At 32.1% G+C, this 27,058-nt stretch overlaps 2 protein-coding genes and 1 long non-coding RNA gene across 5 annotated transcripts in view; 2 read left to right on the top strand and 1 right to left on the bottom strand.

Annotated features, from left to right (window-relative positions):
• Window positions 1-12,225, top strand: part of LOC109545109 — a gene marked incomplete at its 5' end in the record, with an annotated part of 49,538 nt that extends 37,313 nt beyond the window's left edge. For both annotated transcript variants that reach the window (XM_048667194.1, XM_019915603.2), the window contains 8 exon segments: window positions 3,086-3,214; window positions 3,727-3,826; window positions 5,334-5,530; window positions 6,587-6,832; window positions 6,978-7,164; window positions 7,224-7,488; window positions 7,537-7,773; window positions 11,951-12,225. In XM_048667194.1, coding sequence (XP_048523151.1) covers window positions 3,086-3,214; window positions 3,727-3,826; window positions 5,334-5,530; window positions 6,587-6,832; window positions 6,978-7,164; window positions 7,224-7,488; window positions 7,537-7,773; window positions 11,951-12,103 — 1,514 coding nt within the window.
• Window positions 12,226-12,407: 182 nt separating this feature from the next.
• The window catches only part of LOC109545178, a 28,213-nt gene continuing 13,562 nt past the window's right edge, over window positions 12,408-27,058 (bottom strand). Inside the window, exons 3-10 of one of the 2 annotated variants that reach the window (XM_019915718.2) lie at window positions 18,962-19,114; window positions 18,382-18,757; window positions 18,131-18,285; window positions 15,349-15,480; window positions 15,019-15,285; window positions 14,700-14,738; window positions 13,300-13,487; window positions 12,408-13,241 (exon numbers count right to left, since the gene is read on the bottom strand). In XM_019915718.2, the coding sequence (XP_019771277.2) occupies window positions 13,139-13,241; window positions 13,300-13,487; window positions 14,700-14,738; window positions 15,019-15,285; window positions 15,349-15,480; window positions 18,131-18,285; window positions 18,382-18,757; window positions 18,962-19,114 (1,413 nt within the window). In that variant the 3' untranslated portion in view covers window positions 12,408-13,138. The remainder of the gene's footprint in view (window positions 13,242-13,299; window positions 13,488-14,699; window positions 14,739-15,018; window positions 15,286-15,348; window positions 15,481-18,130; window positions 18,286-18,381; window positions 18,758-18,961; window positions 19,115-27,058) is intronic. The other variant, XM_019915720.2, reaches the window with a different exon arrangement.
• Window positions 15,474-25,688, top strand: LOC125504763. Its single transcript, XR_007281677.1, has 2 exons — window positions 15,474-15,661; window positions 25,334-25,688. It is a non-coding gene; the product is annotated as an uncharacterized LOC125504763 (long non-coding RNA).

Genomic DNA, 27,058 nt, shown 5'->3' with positions numbered 1-27,058 from the left:
AACCCAGGAATTAATATTGATTTGGAATAAAATATAACAAAGTTTTGAAGTAATATACGTATCCAACATTAGTAGAACTTCCATTGAACCATCAAATTATTCTGCATTTTCACATTTTAGGTAGATACCAGAGCAAAAATTCAAATTCCTCAAATTTAATTACAGCTCTAAAAATATCCTTATTCAAATCTAATCTAATTAACGAAACTTTCTTAATCGATATCGGATTAAATTGTCAGAGTTCCTGAAAGTATTACATTTAACTTTCAGGGTGATATTTCAAACTCTAATTGCTCCCTACTGAAACCATATAAAGTTTTTTAATGGCCAACCAACTTGCTCGGAAAGTTTTAAAGTGAATATAAACATTTTCACTTCCAACGCATCGACATAAACTGCTTTGTTTTCAAGCTTTTCCAGTAAACGTTCATCCTTCCAGACTCAGCTACTTAAGCCAAATTAATATGGCAGCAACGTTTCTTGTTGAAAGTCTTCATGACAGGGCTGATGTATTACTTATGTGATTTATTATTCTACAGTAAATGTGCGAGATTTATGAATTGCCCTTTTGCAGCTAATCTGTTTCCAAAAACGAGAAATGGGTTTCTATTATTAATAATCCACCAATTGAAAGTTCAATAATGTTGCCGCGATCGATCAAATTTCAAGTTTAGTAAATCGCTCTTATAGCTCTCGTAGTAGTCATTTAAAAATGATTAAAGCAAGTGTAAATTTAGCGATGTATTCTAGAAAGACAATAAGCACAGCCTTAGTTTAAGTACTGAAATTGTCGCCTTAAGAATAAAAAAGTGATATTGTCGACTTTATTTCAACTACTTCTAAAGAGTGTAGAAACAGCCGTTTAGAAACTCGAAAACTGCTGTTCAAATTGCCTTGTTCTAATAGTTAAGATGACAAAATATGGCAAATTTTATCTTGCTTTTTAAAAACTATTTTCTTGATATCCACACAGAATTATTAAGGGTAAAGTTTGGCTGAGTCAGCTTTGAGCAGTCACAAAAAATTGCTTAGATTCGTTCTATTTATTAAAGTTCTTTTAATTCCTATTGACTTGAGATGTAGTCTTGAAATTTAATTCTTGGGACAATGTATGGTTTCAAAATAAATTATTAGTAATAATTTATTACAAAAGTAATTTAAATTTTACATTAATAAAATATATAATTTTTGTCAGATTAATTGATGCTAACTAAACGTAATAATTGGGTCCATTCAATATCCAAAAAAATGTAAGTGGAAAGGATCGAATCCAATAAACAAGGAGCGAATGGATTGAAAAATTTATTTAACCTATTTAACATCAAGTACACCATTTAGTGGGTTAACTTATAATTTCACTTTATTTCTATATTTATATAACACTACAACTTTTAAGTCTCGGAAAACTGGATTACAATTTTTCGCTGATGTTATTTGATTAAAATTGAGAACATTTTTACCGGTGTTCTATCATTTCAAAGTGAATTTATGAATTGTTCAACATTGGAAGCTGTTCGATTAATTGAAAAAACTGAACTGAAACAAAGCAAAATAAGGTCAGTACCAAATAAACCTTTATAGAATCCTAAACCAAATTGTGGTATACACTATCCATTAAATTGCGATCGATTCCTGATTGACTATTAAAATATCGTGGTCCATTTACCATCTTTTACCTTTATCATTTTTATATAAAATTAATTTAATTATCGGTTTTTAAATTTTAAACCCGATCAGGCAAACCTTAAAGCGAGATCAGGCAAACCTTAGAGTTTAAATTTCCTTAAAGGAAATAATTCTTAATTATCTCACAAATTTCATTATCTTAAAGTGTAGATTACATTTTGGCGTATTCCTTTCTATAAATTGCATTCTGCTGTCCTGAATAAGCTTCCTTTGTCCCTTATTGGAAAACTTTGGTACGTTCCGTTAAGTTCTTTTAAGATTCTATAGTTCAATTAACGCCATAATTTAAAATTTAGATAATAACTCCAGCTATTTGGCTGGAACTTCGGCAAATTATTTCATAGGATTTGCTTAGAGGAATATTGCATTTTCACTTTCAGAGAAATGTGATCGTAAGTATTTGTAGTAATCATTTTTGTTTTGTTGTGAACGAAATCTCTGGGCAACTCAAATCCGTTAATCCATTTGACGTGTTGGCTAATCCTGATGGAGGAAATGGACAGAAATAAAAGTCTAATCTCAGACAAAAGTTTCCTAATGAAAAGCGTTAAACAACTCGAAAACAGACCGAGGGACTCGACCAGGGTGGTAGCAGCCCACTTAAAACTTAAAAAAGAACAACACAAACCAAAAATAAAGAAATGAAATTGATTTTGGCATTTGGCTGCAAGAAAAATATTTTACAATATTGTTAAAATTAATGTTATCGAGAATCTAAAAAATAGACCTCAAATAGAATTAAACTTAAGCATCGGACGCAGTTAAAGTGAAGAGTCGATGTGGGTGAAATTGGATTGTTTTCTTCAGGTAATAAAGGCAATCTCAGGACCATTTCTTTTAATAAACCATTTATTTCCACGTGAATCTATTTATTCGTTATAAGGCCGAACGAGTTTATAGTTCTAAGTAATCATTTTATTTTTATGAAGTAAAGTAGCTGAAAATCTGCGAAAACGGACTTTTGTTGTTAAACCGCCCTCGTTAACGGCACCGTCAATCGTCCAAGTTAGTGAACATTTGCCAGAAAGTTTAGTTTCCACGTTATTTGACGATGTACACGTTATTCGGGAAATTGTTTGTGTTTGTCTTGAACCATTTGCGTGATTTCGGGGAACGTCATTTAAAAGTTACTGTTTTGCTTGTTTTTGTCCGTCTATTAGATAATAAAATTAGTGAACTGAGAGCGTTAATTACAACGAACAGCTGTTAATCAATGTTATTTTATTTAGCATAATTCATGTAAAATGTTGAAAACTTTAAGACTATCGATTTTTGCGTGACATACAAATAAAAGAAACTTGTCTTCAAAAAGGTTCTGCAATATATTTTAGAGGGTTTAGTAGGCGATAATAATTTCTATTTACCAGCAGATTAAGTATCTATTCTGTCGCTTTTTCAGATGTTCAAGTTCCTGAAGCCGTCCTGAGTTTTCCTCAGGTCAATAGGGAACACATGGGAAAATATCTCTGCATTGCTGATAATGGAATCCCGCCTCCAGCTAATCATACCTTTCATCTGGAAGTGACTTGTGAGTGAATCAGAGTTTTAGGGGACTTTTCAATGCAAGTGGAGTAATTCTCCTGGGGCAATCCATTCCATCAGAGCAGCTTTTGTTGCCAACATAGCTTCTTACAATTGTTAGAAGTGATAGCCTTTTACAATTATAATTAAAATAAGTGTCACACGATTTGAAATATTGGCAAAGTTTCTTCTGACTTAACCAGCAGTTTGATTTAGTAGTGCTAAAGAACTTAGATCCAAAATGGTCTTGTGGTTACCCAATCAATTCGTAATGGTGCAAAAATATTAGAAAACTCTGCAATTTTTAGCTGGAAAAATTTGCTTGGTTAAGAAACGCATAATCTGAACTGATTTCGGTTTCTCTAACACGTAAATCGAGAATAATGAAATTGAAATGCGCCCTTATATATACATATGTAAATATCAATTTCCAGTTGGAACAATGCAAAAACATATGTGTTTTATGTATTTCATTATGTTAGTCCTATTATGCTATAATAAATTAATTTTGCTGTATAGTTCCTCCACTTATCAGTATAGAAGACCAGATGGTTGGTGTAGCAAACGGTTCGACTGCTGTTCTCGAATGTTCAATTGAAGCGTTCCCAGAACCAATTCGGTAAGTTGAAAATTATCATTTTGATCAAAAACCAGAAATTTAAGTCGGAATAATAAATGGTACCAAACTATATGTAAAATATATAATGGTCTGAAAAAAGTGCAGATTAAACCAACATCACTGTCTTAAGTAAAACCCCGCTATATCTACTTAGGTTTTTAGAACAGTTTTTTAGAAAAGCATTTTAGATATTTTTTCGCGAATTGAAATAGAGAATCGTTCAATTTAAAATTAAAAATCGCAAGCCTTTGAATCTGCCCTGTCGATTCAGCAGGGTTAAAGCGCCGTTGGTCCGCTGCGAACAATTTGTTTGGTCATAAATTTCATGTTTTGCAATATTTCATTTAAATATTAACACAGGGTGTTCCGTAAGCACATAATCAAAAGGGAACAGCTATAGGAACAGCTTTGGATCAATAGAAGAAGATCTGATCTAAGTTTTGCCACGAAAAAATCGGCTGGCTCCTCTTCAAATAATGGTCAAAGTTTTTCAAAATTAACTTTTTTTAAAAAAGCCCAAGAATGCTCTCTCAAAATTTTTTTTTATAATTTTAGCTACCAAATAAAAGCATTCAAAAAGCAAATTCATAAATGTCTGATCACTCAAATACTGCTTACCATTCTCCTGATATTTACAAAAAACATATTTTTTCAAGAACATTTAAAATCAGAGAACCGCAGAGAAGGCGGACAGTTTTTGCGTTAATAGAAGTTAGTTCATATGGTCTTCGCTTTATCCAAAGAATGTCTCAGTGCCCTTTTAATTATGTGCTTACGGGACACCTTGCATAATAAAAACAGAAACATGTCTCGCATATTCTAGATTTAGAATATATTCCCAGAAGGAAAATTATATTTGCGTAAGTCTAGATCGTAAGACGTATCGTTTATACAACGAGCTTTCTTGCTCGGTTTATACTTTCATTTTTATCAGTGTGGTAATTTTTATAAAAAACTGTTAGATAACTTTTTCACCATTGTTCTGATGAAATCAACTTTACCCAAACTGCCATAAAAAGTATAATGATTTTCACAAAAATAACTGTTATATGTTACTTTGATTTAAAACCGCCATACTGATACTTATTATATGTCGTCTACTGATTAATCGGAAGGCACTAAGCATTCTACACGTAAAAACAAATACATTTTGCAAGTTTTCTGGGTCGTTATTAAAGAGTCGGACAAAATCAAAAGCAAATAATTTTAATTAGAAATGAGTCAAAATTACATTTAAAATTAATGGATTTTGCGAATGCTACTGCATGTTCGATTATTTTACAGTTGTCTCTGTATAGTTAACAGCAGCATTCAAATTTGGATATGAATTTTACATGAAAGCAAAAACAGGCTCTCAGTGCTATTTTAATGTGAATACAATTTCACTATTAAATTAATATAAACTTCAAAAACATTTGAGGTACCATCAACTCTTGATCCATCTTCATTTAGCTTCGCTTGCAAGTGTTTTTTGAATGTTATTTGAAATGTTTCCGTGTTCTTTCAGCTATTGGGAACGATCGGATGGTAGACTATTGGAAAATGGCGATAAGTTCCGAATAGACAACTCAAAGGTAAAATCTGGATATAAATCCCGCATGCAGCTGAATATATCGCGTGTAACACATCACGACAGGCAGTATCTTTATTATTGTGTGAGCAAGAACGAGTTTCAATTGACAAGAGGAGAATTCAAGCTTTACGGTAAGCAAACATTTTGAATGCATTTTAACATCGTACAACTCACTCATGCGGAGTTTAAAATCTGGTGAGGTAAAACAGTACAATTTTCCAATTTACTCAAAAAGCGAATTGTAGGCAGCTAACCAATGCTTTCATGCATATACACGGTTATTCAGATTACACGGCGCGGAAGATTGAAGCTAAACTATTAATTTTTTTAGAATCATCCTTTTATGGATAACTGGATGAGCGCCGGAGGTCCATTTTATTTTATTTTTCTAATGAACGAATCTTAGTAACTAAATTCAACACAAAGTTGCATTTTTTAAATGGAATACCCGGCTAATTATTATGTTATTAGTGTTTACGACCGAAATTAATGCGAATAAGTCATGAAATAAAAATGGAAAATTATTCCAAATAATTTTTCGAAATTAGTTGCAATTTGACATGTCTTTTTGAACAAATTGGTTCTTTTACATTGGAATCAAATTGATTTGATCCTTTCTTAAGATTATTTTTTTGTTGGTTTTTCAACCATTGTTATAGCAGAACTGCAAGGTTTTCTTCTTTTTTTTCTGAGCGAACGACTAACGTCACATATTTTTTCTTGGATTTTTGGAAGCACATAACTTTTACTGATTATTTGATTTACGAAAATAAGGCAAACGCTATTGTTGCATTTTAAGAAAAATATTCCCGTTCTTCTTAAAACGCAATGTTTTGGAGATGAAATTCTGACTAGAATTGAATGCATATGCAGATTAATATGAAACTTTAGATATTCATCGCAGTCCGCGGATGTTCTGACTAACCAAATTATTTAACTTTTTTAATAGGTCTACTAATTTAATAATATATTAACACATTTTGAGGCAATGAAATTGTGGAAACAATTTTAAAGTCTGGAAATAAATGGCAACATTTTGACTCACTTTTTGTGAGACGGGGTAATATAATTTTGTTGACTTTGTTTCTGGACTATGTAGATATATTTGCCTATGCCTAGTCATCATGATCAGTAATTTCAGCTTTGGTTTCCATATTTTGTTCTGAACAAAACATTATTCCTTTCAGAAATCGATCCCAGAGACTCACTATCAAGTCGAAATAGCTCACAAAGAAGGACTTTCGGTATACAACCACCCGGAAAAGTAGCATTAGAGGATCTGTGCACGCCTCCCACCCCATGCCCGAAATGCGAGCCCAAAGAAGTCACTTGCAGTGCAGCTGGTGTAAATCTTCTCGATTTAATAAGCCAATGGAGAGTGCGACCTTATGGAGATATCAAGTATTCAATGGCAAATCTATCAAGATCCATAGGTAAAACGATGTCTAACCGTTTTCATTTGAAGTTGCTCTCAAATCTATTGTTTAATTTTAAATCCTCTCTAATTCAAAGAAGCCAATTCCTGTGTAAATTCAGAAAATTAGTTGACCACTGAAGCAAAACGCTCTTTCTTTCCAGATTGTGTGCTCTATGCAGTAGGAAAACCAGTTTTCAATAGATTTTCCGATTTTACTTATGGATGTTGGATGACTGATGCGCATCCAGAATCCCGACCGGGCTACTTCTGGGTGACAAATGAAACCAGCTCTAATGAACTGATTGAGTACAAAAATAAATCCGCATACAGACAAAATATTCCGTCGAAGTAATTGGAAAACAGGAAATTAGTAGAAAGCAGAGAATGTAAGATTGTATTAATTTCAGTGTGTATAGGCTGGACCATCCTTTCAGCGGAAATGCCCATGTAGTTTACAACGGTTCCTTTTTCTACAACGTTAAAGGCACCAGAAGAATACTCAAATATAATCTATCGAATAAAAATACCATTTCACTAGATCTTCCCGGTAATATGAACGATATTTCAAAGCTATATTCAGGCCAGTATAACTATGTGGACTTCTGCGTGGATGAGAATGGTTTGTGGTTGATTTTTGCAGTTCCAGACTCCAACAATACCGCAGTCATGAAGGTAAGTAACGGCTTTGGAGATTTTCGATTTTCATTACTTGGCTTTCAGGTGGATATTGAAAGAATGACACCGCAATACATATGGAACATGACTATCGATCATCACAAAGTTGGTGAAATGTTCATAGTGTGTGGTGTTCTCTATGCTGTAGACAATGTGTCTGATAGGCAAAGTAGAATTCGGTTCGCTTTCGATTTGTACAAGAGTAAGCTGATAGATGTTAGCTTGCAATTCAACAATCCTTTCAGAAAAACTACCATGATCAGCTATAATCACAAATCAAAGGTATTTTTCATATGGATGGCATATTAGAGTCTTAAAATCAAAGTGGAAAAATTGGTACAGTTTTAGTTATTTGCACACATATTGAGCGATTTTTAAGAGAAGTCTGAAAACAGACTTTGTGTGACAGTTATTATTTTCATCGACTTTCATATTTGGACTTTCGCACAATTTCTTATACCTGCGACAATCTTTCGGTCGTGCAATGTTTTGTGTATTTTCTTAATGCGCCTTGTTTGCTCCGTTTCTATTATAGGCTARATAACTCTTCCTTGTCTCACTTGTATCTTCTTTTCCTATCACAAAAATTTTATTTTTTTTTGGGTTTAGAACTAGGAAACTTGGAAGAAGAAACTTAGGAAAAACCCTAAAGTATCACAATAATTTCTATATGTTGTGCTCTCTACTTTACGCGTTTGTAATATCAATATAACAGTTTTTGACAACTTTTGAAAACAGTAATTGAGAGCAGCAATTAGAAGAACCTAATGTGAAACCAACAGATTAGAGATAAAACTGTGAAAACTAACTCTGAGCCTGGAAGAAGCTAGAGAAAAGGCAGAAACGATCCAAGACACAACGAATAGGAAATCCGAATGTGAAAAAAGTGATAGATGACAAGAAACTGTTGCATCAGACTATTTAACGAAAACAATCACGTGAAGGGTAACTCATAACTGTGAATTCCAACAAATTATACAAAGTTGAGAATTAGCGTTAGACAAACAGTAAAATTTCGGTTGAGTTCAGCCTAAATGTTACAAATAGTTGACCGACTTCAAATCACTTTAACGGCGCTACAAGAAACACACCAGGAAAACTTGCCGGTAACTTCAGTGACACTCATAAAAACGTAACTTGGAAGTGAACATATGCTTATGCGTTACACGATTTTTCGGTAAAAATATAAAAAGGAGTGTTCAGTCTCGTTTCAACCTTAAATTACATAATAAATGTTTGTCTGAGTTTTAGGAAAAAAGGTCATTTGGGTTTTCTAGATGATGGTTAATTTAACATGCAGTAAAAATGATTTGCAGATTTCATTTACTTTCTATGCTATTAAATTTTACGTTCATTTGTACTATATACAGGGTGTCCCAAAAGTAATGGCACAAAACAAAATGTTGGATTCCTGGGGTGAAAATATGATGATTTAACACAACTTACCTGTTGCACATACAGGGCGTCAAAGTTACATTTTAATTTCAGTTTTTCGTTATTCTACTTTGAACGGAGCTGCATATTTTAACGAAATTTGGTATACAGGGGTTTTTGAGCATAAGAAATCCAAGTCTATCATCAGATTTTGATCAACTTCTAGGAAAAACCACTTACGGCGATATCTGGGCAAAAAAATTGCTTCAACTTTTTGTGTTCTGACTTCTAAGTTGGTTGGGTCTAATCGCCTATTCATTTTGGACAAAAAGGGTATTCTTAGTCGACGTCCCAACAAGCCTTTGTGTCCGAGATATTTGCGATTACACCGCAAATTGCAGTATTTTCAAAAAAAAAGAATATTTGAAAAAATATAATCTATCGATTGCTTTTTACTAAACATCATTTTTTAACAGTAGCATCATCAGTAGGGAAACATTCATTTTCTACAGCAATTCCTCAAATATCCCTCGTTAACTTTAATACATTTTGAAATGCGTTTATTGAGGAATCGTCTAATTTAAAAAAACACATTTTCATTTCGAAATACATAATTTTACACAGTACGACACACACTTTATTGAGGCTTATCCTTATGTAGGATTTATAGAGTTATAAATTAAATACTATAACAAAATGCTGTTTTTAGCACAAAAAAAGCATTTTAAAACGTTACGTGTTTTACTTGCAGAAAATTGAATATTTGCAAAATAAGTACCTAGGTAACTAAATGATGTAAAAAGTATGAAAAGTTCAAAACTGCCAGAAAATTAAGAAAATATCAACAGTTAACATAACATACGTTTATAACGTTTCAAAAAACCGCTGGAAAAAATCCGTAAAAAGCGATATGAAAATCTCTTTCATAACACATGCGAGCAACATAAATGTTGTCAAAGAAAAACTACAACCCTGGTTGCCATCTACTTCTTCAAAATATCACGCTGTCCGGATTCAGACCCTGAAGTTTCCTAAAAGCCCGATTTTTCCTTTAAAAACCTTTAGAACAGCTGCATGTTTGGTTATAAGCCACTTACAGCCTGAAGGGCGCTAGACAGCATCAAAAACTGGAATAGTCGGACGGATCCAATCCTAACAGGAATGTTCGTGAAACATAATTTGATCAACGATTGAAATTTAGAAAAACAGCGCTAAATCTAAATTAGCGGGCCAGGATCATATGGCGCTATCCGCTAGACCATCACAAAGTAATAATTAAGATGTACTTACCTTTAGTCACTTAAGTCTGGATTCTGGGTATTATTATTATTAACTTTCAAAGCAGCAAAAATTGTCTTTGTCTCGAAGATAATTAAGAGTGTTCGCAGCAGAACTTCCCTATTTGACCGTGGGACCCCTGACTATTTAAATTTAAAAAACCGAACGAAAAAATGTTTAAAATTTGTAAAACTGCGCAAAACCCTACTGCGATTTCAAGAACCATTTCGTTTGGGTGTAATTCAAAGCAGCAAAACACCAATAATTTATTCTAAATACCTTATACCACGACAAAAAAGTTCCAAGTAGAACGATACTGATTTTACATTTAAACTATAAAAGTGCATATAAAAACTAAAAACATTTGAAAAACCCGATTCAGAATTCAGAAACTCCCTCGATGTTCTGCGCTAAATAAATATGGCATGCAATAATATAATAAAAGACAAGCCAACAATATGGGACTAACAGTTCTACAACTATATGGCCACTAGGGGCAAAGTAATGCCAAACTTACCAAAAGCTGAATTGTGCTACCTGAAAAAAAAAGAGAAAATGTGTTTAGTACAGCAGGAAACCTGTCTCAAACCAATTATGGAAAATAAGAAAACAAAAAAACAACGCAAAAAACTTCACTTGCTTTTCGAAAAAAATGAAGCAGCAAGCCAGGTAATTCAGAGATTCGAGATCATTCTTACCTTTTGAAAGCTGGAGCCTTTATCCGTTTTATACCCATTAATCCCTAAGTTCATACTACACTTGATAACACAATGAAAATGCACTTGAAAACTAATATTATTCTAAATTTCTCATTTAACAACGCGATTCACACGATACCGAAAACTGCCGATGTATTGCCTGTACTAAAGTGATGATTCCTACAAGTTTTAGAAAAAACTTATGATATACAGCATCAACATGATGAAATAACCTTTTGCTTGATGGCCCTTTGGAGAACTATTTTGTAGAAAGTGCCTGTTCGCACGGCGATATTTACAATAAAAAAAAGTTATGTTCCAACTCCTTTGGATTGGCGCCGTAAGCAAAACAACTTTATCAGCCAAACATACACAAGCAAAGCCGATGGAGACGCGCAGTCCACTTTTTTTTTGTAATAACCCATCAGTCGAATAAAATATTCGAGTTTTATGAAATTTTGTTCCACTTGAGCTTGATATTTTTTGTAAAGGACACATCATTATGATCTCGCAACACGATACTTGATTGTGACAAAACTTTTCCGATAGTTTTTGTTCGATTTTTCTGAAAATTTGGTTTTTAGTGCTGGATTAAGTCTACCTAAATGGCAGATCCAGATTCAATTAGGGCCATGTATCTTTATAAAATAATTAATCGAACTTTTGTAATTTGATCGGTTGTTCAAAGGGTGCCTCAAACTGCAACTTGAATTTGTGACTTAAAATTTATAATATCTCAAATACCATTAGACTTGGGTATAGCAATTTATACTTAAAGTATTTTCTCAAAATTTAATCTAAATCAATCTGGCCTTAGGCTAAAAAGTTTGAAGACCCTGCTTTAGCTGATGAATTGATTCAGCAGTATTTTCGAAAAGATCACAATATTATTCAACATTCAAAGTACCCTCAATAAGAAAAGGTCCGTTTATAGAATCTCCAACGAGTACATCTTCTTCCCTCTTTTATTAAACTGATTTTTTGAAAGTTTTTATATGGGCGCCCGATTAATTCTACTTTCAGTAAAATACCAACTATATTTAGCACATTTAACATTACAACTACATGTGTAACCAGCGACAAAGATTTAATAATGAAATAATTTTCAGGAATTGTATTCATGGGATAAAGGAAACCAGTTGATTCACCCAGTTAGATCGCACGATATCGGCTACGACTATAATCAGACAGTGAAAGATGAAAAACCAGCAGACCTATCAGATCCCATAACGGCAAAGCAAACAGGTTTTGAAATAAATTAAGAATCAAAATTGTTTCAAAATGAAATTGTAACACTTACTTACTAATCTGTAATTACTGACTAAAAAAATTGCAAATTATTAATGTTTGTATTGTAGATTTTATAATAAAAATGATTAATACCTCGCATGTTTTAATTAATTAGCTGCACTAAGCAGTTAGTTACTGATATGAAGGTAATGTTAAATTATAGGGAAGAAATTGATTGAATTATTTTTTTAACCACCGAACTAATAAGCTAAACAAGTGGACGCGCAGTTGGTTTGTCGTAGTAAAATTTGAAGCATTTAGAAATAAAACAACGGATTTGTAGCAAAATCTATAATTATCAGTTAGTAACTTTTGGATATAAAACGAAAAACATTCTAGTAACAATACTCTAATTTATATAAATTTGTCAGAGAACTTATCTCTGCCGAATATACACGTACCAATACAAATTTTTCTATAAAAATACTGAATATTTTCGCGATTTCTAAAGAAAAGCAGTCGCTTCTATTCTGTAGTTTGCCGGAATAAGCTATTTCAGTAAAGACATTTTAATCAGTAGTAACTTTTAAATTGATATAAACTATTGATAAATAATTATTATCTGCGCGGCACTGCCACACGGCTACTCTTAGAAATTGAAACATAGCTGTATATAAAAGTAGACTTATAATTTAGAGGAAAGAGATTTTAAATCTGTATCACATTTGAAAATTGATCTAAACACATTGCTTATTAGTTATTCTAAACCGGGGGTTTTTTTGTTAGGTAAACATTATCCAGTGTATAAGCAATTTTTTAAAATATTATCGATACTAATTTCACAACCTTCTAAGTAAAATGTTATTAATTCGTTTAAATAATGAGGAATTAAAGGCACTTTAAAGCATTCAACAATGAATATAATTTTATTAGTATGGGGAATTTCCAACGATGTAGAAAAATAATTTGTTGCACAATATCATCCATCAAGTACCCGGGAGAGCATCAATTTTAGGTCTTCAAGAAAACAGCCGACTTATTAGTGTTCACCCTTGACGTGAAAGGTATTATCTTTTTCCTGGTCTGCTTTTCTGCACTGAATTCTTCGGTTTGTTAAAATCGTATGTGGCGCACTTGGGAATGTGTCTTGCCGCTGCAGATTCATTGAATCTGCAAAAAAGTAACATTAATTATATTGAATGAAGAAACCAGTTTGGTTCTTATTAACCTTCTTCCACAATGCGGGCATTCGACATAATCTGGATTGGTGGATGGAGGTGGTGGAGGTAAGTCAGACAATTTTCCTCCTTTGGCTACATAAGCTTGCGCTAGCTTAGCGGCTCGAATGGTTGCTATAAATTCCTCATGAGTTCGCCTCCAGCTGCCAGCTTTTGATGCAGACTGTTTGGCCGAAACCTGCAAGATTCATGGGTTCAACATAAAGGGATTTGATAAAAAATAAGCAATCTTAGACTCAAATTATGACCCTAATTTTATTAAAAATTAACCGTGTTAAGGTTAATTTGCTGACCTTTAAAGCATACATAAAATTACTAAGTAACAGCTTCACGCAATACAAAACTGGGACCTTCATCCGTCGTTAGTTTAATCTGATTTGGACATTTTTTTCCCATAACTACACAATCCAGAACAATACTGGTCATAGGATCAAAAATTGATGAATGCAAGCGTTTTACTTATCTTGGTTTGCTAAGGCCTTTAGACATAATAAAAAAATAGTAGCAAAAAAGAAAAAGTAAAAAATAACATGTCAATGAATAGTAATAAATAAATAACTCCGTAAAATGCAACCAAAAAAAGCACTCATTCCGTTTTGCTTTAAACGCTAACAAAGCGAAGTCATGAAGCATTTGAAACAAACTGGAAATTCTAAGAATCCTTAATATCGGGGTTGCAAAGTAATGAAATTATGGATGTGTGTTCAAATCAAAATAAATAATAAATATTAAAAATAATTAATATAGCGAATGTCTAGATTGAAACTTTCGGTTGGTTAACTGAGGTTTATCATCATAAAATGCGATTTTCGTTAAAAAGTCTGAAATTTGTAATTTGGTATCGTTCGTAGTAGCGCAGAAGTTAGGAACAAAGTAAGCCTACACCATTCTATAAAATAATCATGCGTTTTGGTAAAATGTATTAAAAAGTTCAGTTGTCAGAAACTTTCAAAATTCTACTAGAAAACGCAACATTTGGCGTCGCTAAGTTTCATTCTATTTCTTACTTGGATTACACAACAAGTTATGCCACTTCAGTTGGATCAGCACTCTATAAATTTTACGTTTTCCTATTTGCCCTTCGAGTTACTTTGAATTTCAATTTTTCAGTCTTATTTTATTTTTATGTGAGATGTTTACTGAATGAATTTATTTTAAATAATTCTGATTCAGATGATTTAGACAAAATTATCCATAACGTTTTGCTAACACAAGTAAAAAGAAGGGACGTTGCTCTTAAACGTACATTTTTTTCGATGAAACCAAATCCCCTTATAATTTTGCTATATCGTTCTAAACTGGGTTTGGTACAGCATTCTAAAGAATGTAAAACACCGAAATAATGTAAATAAACAGTTTAACATGCTTATACTTTTTTCATTATAATTACCTTTGGTTCCACTACTTGCCTTTCCATTACTTTGATTTTCTATAAAACGGAAAAAGTGTAGGAGGACGTTTCTTAGCACTTGAAAAAGCACATTGTTTAGCATACTTTGTGATAATTATGTGCTGCCTGGCTATTTCCTCATCAAATAACTTCCCTTTACCTCCCACGAAAAAAACAATATTCTAAGCTCAATTTTATTTAGTTGGTTGGTTCTAGATAATGGTTTCAGACAAACACCCAACGACCTCTCTTAATTCGATAAATTTAGCAAATATGTTGACTTTTAACGTACTTTGAGTTTAATAAAACAAAACTTTACCTTGCTACTAGCAGCTTTCTTCCCAGGCTTAAGTACATATCCCTCCAACTCCGTTCCAACCAATCTATGCTTGGTAGCGTCATATGCTTTCCTCTTCTTCTTCCCAGTCTTACCACAAATATCTTCGTGAACTCCAAGCCGATCAGTGGCAAATCTTCTTCCGCAGTAACGACATTCTGATAAATCGTCCCGGACAACTGGAGTTTTGGCTGTTTGCTTCGAGGATGGTCGGCCGTTACTTGGCGCTCTTTGAGGAGCAGATGACATCTGAAAATTGGATGAATTCACTGCATATTGTAGAACAGATGTAGAATATAAAACAGATAGTACCTGCTGTTTTAGGGGCATGTTGTTGTTCTCAGATCTTACTGGAGAGTTTCTTGAAGACTGGCTCGATGTAGAAGACACTGAATTTGATCTTGGAGATGTGACTGTTTTGGCTATCGGTTTCTTAGTGGCCACCTAAATTTCGTTCCTAATTAGTGCTCATGACATAAATGAAATTTGGAAATTATCAATTTAAGCTCATTTTGAATTTTAAATATAATGTCAAATAAATAAATGTATCAGTTGACGCCGTCAAGAATTACTTTTTATTACATTCAGCGCTTTAAATTAATTCTCTTGAATGTAGAAATATGTGGTAAGTTTAAATAATGATAATTACAGTTTCTAAAGTACCTGGCAAATACGTTGAAAATGTTTAACAGTTTTATTTGAATTTTGGGAAAGCTCGAGTTAAGTGGATTTCATTGATAAATCCCCCACACAGACCCAATGGTCGCCTTTTGATAGAATAGCGTATTTCCTTTGAACAAGCTTCTAGGAAAGCATAACTTAATTTGATTAAATTGGCTGAGTCAAGGCCGAACTGAGGGCAAATAATTTTTTTCTAACAGGCTCAGTTTGGCCTTTCAATCGATATGTGGTCGGAAATTAATTAAAGCCTCATTGATCGAGTTTACAAAAATATACATTTATACACCTAGATTTACATGCATCCATACTATATACAAAAATTGCCAGATTGGTAAAAATTATGGCTTCAAACTGGCAATGATGTGGTTTATTTAGCTGTTAACCAATTGGAAAGTTAAATATAAACACCCTAATCTGATGAGCAGCTTTTCACAATTCAGCGTAGGCCCAACTACGTACTAGGAAAAAATTATATAATTTCTTTCGGTTTTAATTAAATTTTATGTGGTCGATAGAGTGAGTGGTATTATACTTTTTGACTGTAAAAAGCTTTTAATGGCCTAAATTAGTTTCGCATTCTGACATTAAGCAGCTGAAGTTAATCAAATTCATAAGAGAATCTTTCGCAATAGCATTTTTAATATTGTTGGATTTACGAAAAATACGAAATGTAAATTGAAAATTCAACCCGTTTTCAGATAAATTATCAAACAGAAATTTAAGTTAACAATTTATTATTCCGTTAAGCTCTAATTGTAGTTTAATTACAATAGTACCAGATGAAACCAAGTTGATTATAATAAAGGAGATATAAGTAAATGATAAAACTAAAAGAGTTCAAAACAAAATATGGAAATTCAGTCAGTCTTTAAAATAATCATAAATAATGTCAGCAAATTCTTAGGATGGCCACTATAACAAGTTTGTCACCATTTCCAGAGTATTCATTCCATTTCCATTTTTAGGTAAAATTGGAAAATGGAAAAGAACAAAATAAGCAGATTCCCTTTTTGATATTTCAATTAGAAATGTTTCAAGTTTAATCTAAATTAGAGTTAGAGTGTTAACTAATTTTACAAACACTTTATTCTACAGATTATTTAGCAATTGTAAAATAAATAGAGAAATTAAATTGAAAACTCAATAAAATTTAAACTCACCAAAAAACCGGTAACAAAATTGAAAATATCTTATAAAAATTCGACAATGAAATATGATTGATATGATATAGTTTATATAGGGACAATCCCAAAGCCACTAAATAAGATAACAAAAAAGACAGCATGCCATAAGTGCATAAAAATATCCCAGCAACCCGCAACTCCAATTTTTCAACAAATTGTAAGGAAAAATATTGAGTTGACCGAAAAAAAGTACAATTTAAATGGTTTCACAAGATCGTCATAGTTCACTAAAAAATAAATTCATGTTTCGAGAGATAAATAACCGTTATTGCTATATAGATACGCTATATAGCTATATCTATGCTATATAGATATAGATCATGAGAAAAATGCCATCTCAACTGGTTTCAAATTCTTGTTTTACGGGCAATTCAAAGTTAAGTAAATTAGCATATTTTAATTACCAAGATATTTAGTTTTTTTATTTCCAGTTTACGGCGTTTGCATTCACTGCAATTAGTTACATAAAAACATGACACTAAATCTGATGAAAAAAGTAAAATATGAAACGAGATGACTTCTACAGCCATGTAAATATTTATTATTCACGTCCACGCTAATCCATTAAAAGCATAGCATTTTCGGTAAAACTTTGAAGAAATTTTCCACTAATTGCATGCTATTTACTGCTAAAACTATTTTTCTATTTTGAATATTTACTTTTATAATTTCAATAACAATAAAAGCAGGCTGGAAGAATTTGAGAACATACTGAAAAATGTAAATGTTTCCTGGTATCACTTGATAATTAAGTATATTAAATAACAATCCTTCATAATAATAATCCAATAATATATGGGAACCTCTGACGCAGTCATCTTCCACTTGAACTTCACTCTCAAAGTGTGGAAACTACTGATCATTAGATTTCAGTCTTAGAAGCAACTTTAACCAGCAAATAATCATTCTAGCGTTGTCGTCGTCTAAAGTTCTGGATTCTACTTAATGGTGAATTTCTCCACGCAGCTTCTTTTACGAATTTTGGAACAATCCTACCGACTGCACCAATTACGTGTATCGAATAAAAAAACATTTTAAACAAATTATATTTTCTTAATACCAGTTGATAGTTAAAAATCAAGAACCACAATGAATCTTTTGGTCAGCAGTTTCCATTCTTCACGTGTTTTCATTGGCCTTTGATAAAACCAGTGGAAGATAGCTGACTTATTACTTTCCATATAGTAGATAGATTCATTCAGTAGATTCCACATGTGTAACTCGCTTACCTTAGATTCATGTTTAACAACTCCATTTCTTTGACTCAGTCCCATCACTGCTGGCTTGGACTGCTTTTCTTCCCTTTGACTTGGAAGTTTTCCACCTACGTTCGCTAATTTTCCCCTCATATATAACGGTTTTTCTGGATAATTGTCGTTAAAACCTTAAGAGAACATTGATCTTCAAGTTAGTGCTTTCCCCAAGACGATTTAATTTTAGATATAATAATTAGGCCTGAACTGCAAGTATTTCTAACTACCTATTTTTGGCAAATCTTCATCTTCCAAATTATCATGAATATTGTGATTATTCATCATATCCACTAATGTATCATGCCCATCAACTTCGTCAAAACTTTCAACAACTCTCGTATTTTCCTCATAGTTTCCATTTTGATAATTATTGTTATAAACTCGTTGAAATGTTTCCTTCTGGCTGACTATTGGCTTGGAGTTATTTATTTGAGTTACGGTTTTTTTTATTGCAGTTCGTACTGCCGTCGAACGAGTGGTCGATGTGATATTACGATGATTATCAGCTATGGGTTTTTTAGCCACAGTTTTAGTTTTCAAAGGTTCTAAGGGGTAACTTTTATCCACTCCTGCTTTGCGGCGTTCTTCAAACATTTGTCGAACCTAATATAAACAAAAACCGATAAAATATATTATGAAAATTTTTTATTTTCAGTTTTCTTTGCCGCACGGCTTTCGATTAATGCAAGACAAGATAATAGTAATAGTGATATTTAATTTAACTAATAAAATGTGCTATATATCTTAATGCATGAGTGCTTCCAGTTCCATAAAACTGTTACTAAAATGTCTTTAACTTTTGCTTACTTTTCCTCCTCCTGTTGATCCAACACTGGTAGTACTTGCATTACTGCCAGCACTTCCCCTTCCCACCTTTTCAAAGGCCCTTTGCTGTTGACTTTCGTAGAGCTTGGATAGTTTCTCTTCTTTTTCTTGCATTTGCTTCTGTTGAAAGCGAGCCTGCAACAATAAAAAATTCATGATTATATTATTTATTGTGACAATAAATACAGACTAAAATTCCCATAAATTTCTACTATTGAATTGTTAATGCGGTTTTTCATCTTTTGATTCTACTAAAACTAAAAGTTCAACAGCAATTTATTATTTCAAAAATAGCGGGTGTGTAAAAGCACACTAGTATTCCGGAGAACTATCTTCAATTAATATTTTTTTCTTGTGTTTGCTACCAAAATCTCCGGTTAACTAAAAACTAATTAAAAAGTCCATACGATTGAAATTTATTCAGATGTGAGCCCATTCACTGAAGTCACTTTAGTTCGACATACTTTTTCCATATTTTCATTATTTACTTCGAACTTTCCGGCATTTATTCTTTTGCTTATTTATTGTTGGTTTTTCCCTTCTTTGCAATTGTGTGGTATTCACTTTTGCATCAGTGTTCTCAAAAATGTATTAGTTTTGATTTATTAATACGTAATTTCTTCCTTGAGGATTAAATGCCCTTTCATTATCAGTTAGAGCCTTGTTTGCTACAACGGTGACAGCGTTTTTTAGCAATTTATCATTTAGGTGGGTAATTTACTACTTTTCTCTTACTGTGAGTAGTACGAAATGAGTATTGTCTGTCATTGTGCGTGTTTCTACTTTTTGTCTTTTCCTTGTCCGAAAATTTATTGGTCTCATAAACATATATTTTTGAACAAATTTAAAAAGAGTTTTCGAAGGTGATTTTAGAACGAAAAAATGCAGTTTCAATGACCTTCGTTGAGAATGACTAGCAAAATTTCACACGTATTTTCATACCCGATAACTGGTTGAAGATACATTTTATACAGGTAATTTAACGCTTATTTTCTTTCAGCGGTTGAGAGACATTTACAGTTATTTATTATGCATCAATTAGTTACCATGCAGATGTTTCGTTTCTCGTCAAAGCCCGTTAAAGAAAATATATATTTTTGTAATTGTCCCAGACTTTCTGCAATTATAATTTCATGAGAAAATCAATCTGAAATTATTGAAGGATTCAAACAAAGCCATTAAAAGTTAATGCTTTAAATGTGTGTTTACTTAACGTGTAATGTCTTTAGATAAACGTCTGGGAATATCAAGGATATGAAATGTTTGTATTCATTTATTTATTTATTTTTAATATTATTATTGACATATCGGATCTCAACATTTTGTCTGAAATTACCACACTCAAAGATGTCAAATATATGAGGTGATAAATATTGTAAAATAATATTTCAAATAATTTCAATTGACAAAGCAGTCTATTATAGTAATAAAAACTGTTAACTAAACTGATTTATAATTTTAAACGATAAATAATACCTAGTAAAAACAACTTTTGTAAATAAGTAAAAATAAATAAATTTGAGTATTAAAATCAATAATAAATAACTAAACAGATGAAAACAATTTTCTAATTTTCAAAGTGATAAAATATAGCATGAAAATGCAAATAAATATCATTAAACAGATAGTTTGTTTTAATGACATATTATCCAATGGATTACTAATGTGAATTCATGTACCGTATCTGTATGAATCTCTATCGGATTTGTCTATTTTTAGTGCGCTATTTTATATTAGACGGACATAAACTTTTAAATCGATAATTCACTAAGTATGATGGACATTTTCAAGGATAAATGGGATAATTGTAATTATTTGTATTAGGAGATTTCAAAACATCGATGAAAATTCATTAAAATACATTGAAATTTGAACGACAATTTTAATGCTTGTTAATGAAAATCGCTCAATTTAACAGTTGCTTTCTTTCTTTACTAGAAAGCTATTTGCGATTTATTGCGATAATTGAAGAACTGTATTGTAAAAACGATTTCTTTTTGGGCCTAGAAGATATTCGCTTATATTTTCATTGAATGTTTCCTTACACGTTGAAAAATTTGTCATTTGTTAAAATCATGAAAAAATTACCTTGCAATATTCCAAATCGTAACTATCGACTCTCGATCGAGCCAACCATGATGAATTCCAATTCACTGATACGATATTGTTTAAACTGGATGACATATATTTTTTCATTGCTTGCATAGACATATAAATGTGCTATTTTCACGATAGTCCGAATAGTTGAAGTGCATTCTTAAAACTAATAAACCGGAAGTTAACACTCGCAGTGAATTTAAGCTCAATAAAATGAAGCATGTGTAAAGAGCTTAATAATGTATGAAAAATGATTGAAAAGTACTTCAAAGCTATTGAAGCCTCACACTCGTATTAATTCGATTCGCTTTGGAAACTTCCGTAATAATTTTAATAAACGTTTTTACCGTCAAATTTTAAATTGTTGTGAATGGGTGCCGGTTTGCAGGAAAAATTCGTTAAATATCAATGCAACTTTGAAACATGTAGCAAATTTGGATTTCAAACCATCAAACCATAAAAACTTATTTCATATAGGAATTCTTTTTAATTTGATTGAACATTAAAAGTATATTTTAAAGAAGACTTTTGATTAAATTAAACTAGCCATTTCTTGTTTGAACTTGGTAAACTTTGTGAATGAAATCTCGCTTCTCATATGCTCAGGCACTGACCGCACGAAGTTTTCACTTGTTCTCCATGTTCCGAACAGCACAACTGAGTAATTCATAATAGTAAACTTGAATGAAATTTAGAAACTCCATTGATCTTGAATCATGCGCTGACCGTTTGTGGACATTGTTCCTACAGATAAACGGTTGACCAAAGGGGAAGTTTTGGGCTCTAGGGGTTGTTTATTGCATGATATCAAAATGAAGTGACTCACTTTATTTATGTATTTGCTTTTTATTACAACGATATGGCTTAGTCATTGAGGATAATGATTTGTTTTACTTAGAAGCACTTTAATTTTCAGAATAGTAATTTATTTTCCTTATATGTCCTAACCCGATTAAATAAGTGGGGAAAATATGAAATAAATGTGGAAAAATATTTTGCTTGTATTGCAATGCAACTTTTCAAGTTCCCAAAACTTGAAATTTAACTATTAAAGTTCAACATTCTACCAGAAGAATGGTCTGAGTGTCCTGAATTATTTATTTGGTAATGAGTTTTGCCACTTAGTGCAGCCCCTATGTATAGATCAATTTATAACTTGCTTTGAAACCACGGGAAAATACATGATAAAGAATGACAGAATAAATCGACAATGATTTATATGACATGAACAAGTAATTAAGGAATACATAGTTATTGCGGATACTATATCGTTCTTGTAACGATTTCCATGTAACTGCGGCCAGCATGCAGATAATTTTACAGTTATAAACATCCTGAAATCTGTTTAACAGTTCAGGTTTCTGTTGTAACTGTACAATCCCAAATTACCAGAGATTCAGATGCTTGGGAAGTACTTTAATGGGCATTTTTGAATATCGTTAAACAAAATGGAATAACATAAATTAGACTGTTAATGTCTAGTTATTTTTTATTCTTACAGGTACAGGTACATATTTGGTTTATATCATTTCATTGTCGCATTATAATATTTTTTTGTAATCGATACAAACGTCTATATTTTCAAAGTATGAGAACTAAAAAGTGTAAAGAAATAAAAGCCATAGATACGAGTAGTAAATTATTAAACAATGGTGTGATTAAAAGTATTAAACCTAGTTGGGTAAATTTTCTAACTGATACAAATAGTCACCATTTCCGTTAAAAATTTTAGTTGAAGGTCGTTAGATTTTTACGATCTCACATCAGTTTCAAGTGACGAAAATAATGAGGAATTCCAGACTTCAGAATATTTGAGTTTTATAAATCGTTCAAGCACACACATGTATAAAATTTACGAAATTTTCGGCAAAAAGTCGAAATTTTACATATAATTATTTTCCTTGGTTCCTACTGGTTCTTTTTTCTAAAAAATCAAACACTTTTCATAAAATTTATCAAGTGCATTTTCTAAGTTTAAATACCTAGTTAATTTTTAAATATGTGCATTAATTAGTTCAAGACACGGTTTACTAGTCGGTACATCAAATTATTGATTTCACCTTGAAACAGGAAAACGCTGGAATCATTAAAATTTGAACGAAAAGATTACTGTTATTTAGTATGATCGACGTGTCTTATTGGATCTTTTTCCAGAACATTTCCCCGGAACTTCTTCGACGAGGCAAATGTTTCGTTTTTAATAGAATTTACAACAAAAGAGCTTATTACCTTATTGCATCAAAAAATCATTGGTTGGAAATAGAAAATTTTCAGTCCAGAACAGTCCAGTGTCCAAAAAACATATTCAAAGTTTACGTTACTCTTCAAACCCTGTTCACATTTTTGACTAATAATTACTCAAATAATTTGATGCTGTAAACCAGAATCGACATTTAAACTAAATCAATAAAGCACAGTAACAATTAAATTATAATGATTTAAGCAGGATAACAGCAATTAATTTGACAAAGGAGTCACGAGAGCGGAAAGTCTGTAAAATTTTAGATTTACCTTAAACAGTGTGGCCTATTTGCTCAAAAAGATATTCAGAAAGCTAGACAACGGAGCATTGTGTTTTCTTCAGTTTAGAAGTATTTAATTGTAGGTTTGTTCTAGATCGTGGTAGAAAATTTTTCTCGGCACTTTTAGAGAGTTCCAAATTTGAGTGAAAAATATTTGAATGCTTTATAAAATTGCAGAATAAATGTAAAATGAAAGGCGGCTTATTTCTTGTTTCAACTAATAAATAATTATTTAAATGCATTAATCATTTCTCTGAACCGGTGAAAAACATTTTTAACAACACTAAAAACGACACATCACGGACATTTGCCATCTACAACAAATAAGGCAAGATGCTTGGACGACTTCGAAATAAATTTGCTTTAGATCCCGTGCTTTAGACAACAAAAAATTAAACAACTTGAAAAAATTCAACATTTATTAATCGTTTCAAAAAAACAGAACAGCCTACGCTCATGTCTTTATCAGACAAGGAAAATATGTTGATAATTCATCATCGCCCAGTAAAAATCTACGCCGATGACCTAGAGGTCTTGCACTTATGCAATACACCTAAATAAGGAAGATTTGCGTTCAGGTGAGTCAACCATTGAAAATCGTGGGCGAAAACCATCAGAAACGCCTGACCAGCCAACCTTAGCACAGTTGGGTGAATCAACCATTTTCATTGTCGGCTTTCACCTACAAGTTGAGCGACTTGTAGAAAAAAAACAGGTTGATTAATTATAATTTAAAACCTTGGGATATTTTATGGTAACTGTACCGAATAGATAATGACAAAACAGCTGGTAAAATCCAATATTTATCAATAAAATAGTAGTAATGAGAATAGATAAATCGCTTTTTAAAAATATATTCTCAGTATTAACATTCTGTTGAAGGTTTGCAAGCATACTAAAATCTATGGCATTTCCTAACAAAAAATATCAATTTGAGTTACATGTATGTATTTATAAAGGAATATTTTATGTTTCGTGTTTTTCTTATTAAAATCTAGTACTGGTTGCGGTTTGCATTAATTAGTAACTTAAAAAGTACGTGCGGAAAAAGTCTATTCCGCTCTATGATTGAAGATCGCGACGAAGCGACCATCCAAACCAGTTTGAACCATAAATTTGCCTTTGAAAATGTTTGCGTACGAACAGCCACTTTCTACAAAACAGCCAACAATAAAAAAACGGAAATCCAACTGTAAATGACTCATCCAAAGGGACTACCAAGCAAATAATTACATCGCGACTTTAATTCTGTAGTTGGCTGCCTTCGAAAAGTGGTAAAAACATCAATATCACTAGAGTTTTTTTAGAAAAAGTGACTTTAAATATTCAGTTTGGTAAGGGAAGTGAACACAATCCGTCGTCAGTCCTTTGTTCATAGACGGCATATACAGGATGATTTGGTGCCAATAAAGCAAATGCGCTGGATTATCCGTTATCTGCAACTGAAAGATCAAAGTTTTCAATTCGGAGTGGATGTTTATTCTTTGCTCAAGTGTATTGTGAGTTTTTTGAGAATTAGTTGGTAGAAATGGAGGATGGGTAGCAGCTTGCAGAAATCTGGTAAACATGATTTCTAATCTATAAATTATTTAGCTTGTACTGAATTTATTATTTCGAGAAGCAACTGAAGTTGATGGCATTTTTTATTTCTATTTATTTCCTCTGTTTATTTCAAATAATTAAACTTTTGACTAAGTTTCTGTAGTATGCTAAGTATGCTTTTCTTTCTTTCCAGGTGGCACGATGCAGCTTTCGGTAAGTTTGGCATTACTTTGCTCCGGGTTGCCATATACACTGATGGACAAAAAAAGAGCTTTTAGCATGTATTTTGTCATATTGCTGCATGCGATATCTATTCGACAAGGCACGACGAGGGAGGTTCTGGAATCTGGATTGAGTTTTGCATTTTTTCAAATTTTCTCTGTAAAATTAATTTAATCTCAGATATTATACGTTAACCAATAATGTTCTCTACATAATACTCTTTTAATATGTAAAACTTTCTATTGTCAACTCTACTTTTGAATGTCTGGACAGGAAATTTGCGTCATTTGCAAGCTTTTCTTCTTTAAATTACACCCTGAATTGAACTGTTCAATCATTTTCACTCAATTTTCAATGCTTGAAACTACGCTTTCTACTCTTTTTTAAAAAATTGTCGATGTATGGACAAAACTGGTATAATTAGACTATTTATGTATATGTTGGGGTTATTTTTGTTTAGTTTGGGTTATTGTTGATTTAAACCAGTGTTTTCACTGTACTGAAAGATTAAAGCAGCGTAGAATCCACATCAAAATACTTAAAGGTAGGTAGCATCACTTGCAGCCTCAGCTTCTGGACTACTCATTTAGATGTTGGCCTGTTTGTGACAAATTTTACACTCTAAATAAATTATTGATTTCAAACTATTCGTGCTAGGGAATTTCAGAGGCCAGGATTCGTCCGATATATTTAAGATTTTTTGCATCCAGCGCCTTTCAGGCCGTAAGTTGCCCAGATCAAAATTTTAAACAAACTAACAGCCACTAAATTAGTTTTTTGAGAAAAAATCAAGGTTTTAGGGAATTTTCGGCGATATGGATCATTTCACCTTGAAGAAGTAGAAGGAAACCAGGGTTGTTGTTTTTCTTTGATAGCATTTACGCTGCTCGCATATGCATACTTGTAGGTTTTATGAGGCGAATTTAATATAACCGCTTTTTAGAAATTATAGCGTACTTAATTTCGTATGCTTCATACTTTTTTCGGATAAACAGTAAAACAGGTAACATTTCTAAGTCCTTCTATTCACTTAAAACAGCATTTTCTCATTGACTTAGAGAAGTAAAAGATTCGATATAATTCTGAGACAGCAATGGAAACGGCGAACAAAATAAACTTTCTGAAACAGCTTTCTACGCCACGTCTATCGGCTTTTTAAGTTTTTCAATTTCTGAAAAATGTTGAGAACTGACCGAGTTCCAGGTTGTATGTGTAAGATTGAGTTTTGAAAATTTTTACATACGAAGGCTGTTTTCCAAAAAAAAATTTTATTTTCAAAAATCGCCTTTTGGACTTTGAGGACTCAATCAATCATCCCATTTCAATTTTGCAAAATAAGATTTTTGGACAAAATCAATCGTTTTCGAACGAGTTTTCAATGATCCAAATCGGCCCCGTATTAACAGAGTTACTTATTTATTCATACTGAAGTATCTGATGCATTCAAAATCGCAAAAGTGACATGTTGCTGTTTATATATAACTTAATTTATTTAATATATAAATAACAATATATAATTTATTTAACGTAAATTTTCCTACACGGGAAATAGTTCAGCTCTATCAGCAACAGAAAAAAGTATTTACAAATCATTGAGGATTTTTTTACAGAAATGAAAGTTTCACTGAAAATTGTGTTTGTTTTTCCTCTATTGCCAGCTTTTGAAGATAATATTTCTCCATATTTTCTAATAAGA

Source organism: Dendroctonus ponderosae, unplaced genomic scaffold, assembly GCF_020466585.1.
Source record: "Dendroctonus ponderosae isolate FM_Combo_2020 unplaced genomic scaffold, Dpon_F_20191213v2 Dpon_F_20191213_6, whole genome shotgun sequence".
Classification (NCBI taxonomy): Eukaryota; Metazoa; Arthropoda; class Insecta; order Coleoptera; family Curculionidae; genus Dendroctonus; species Dendroctonus ponderosae.
The sequence above is the reverse complement of the archived record's forward strand: the minus strand, read 5'-3'. Positions and strand labels throughout refer to the sequence as shown.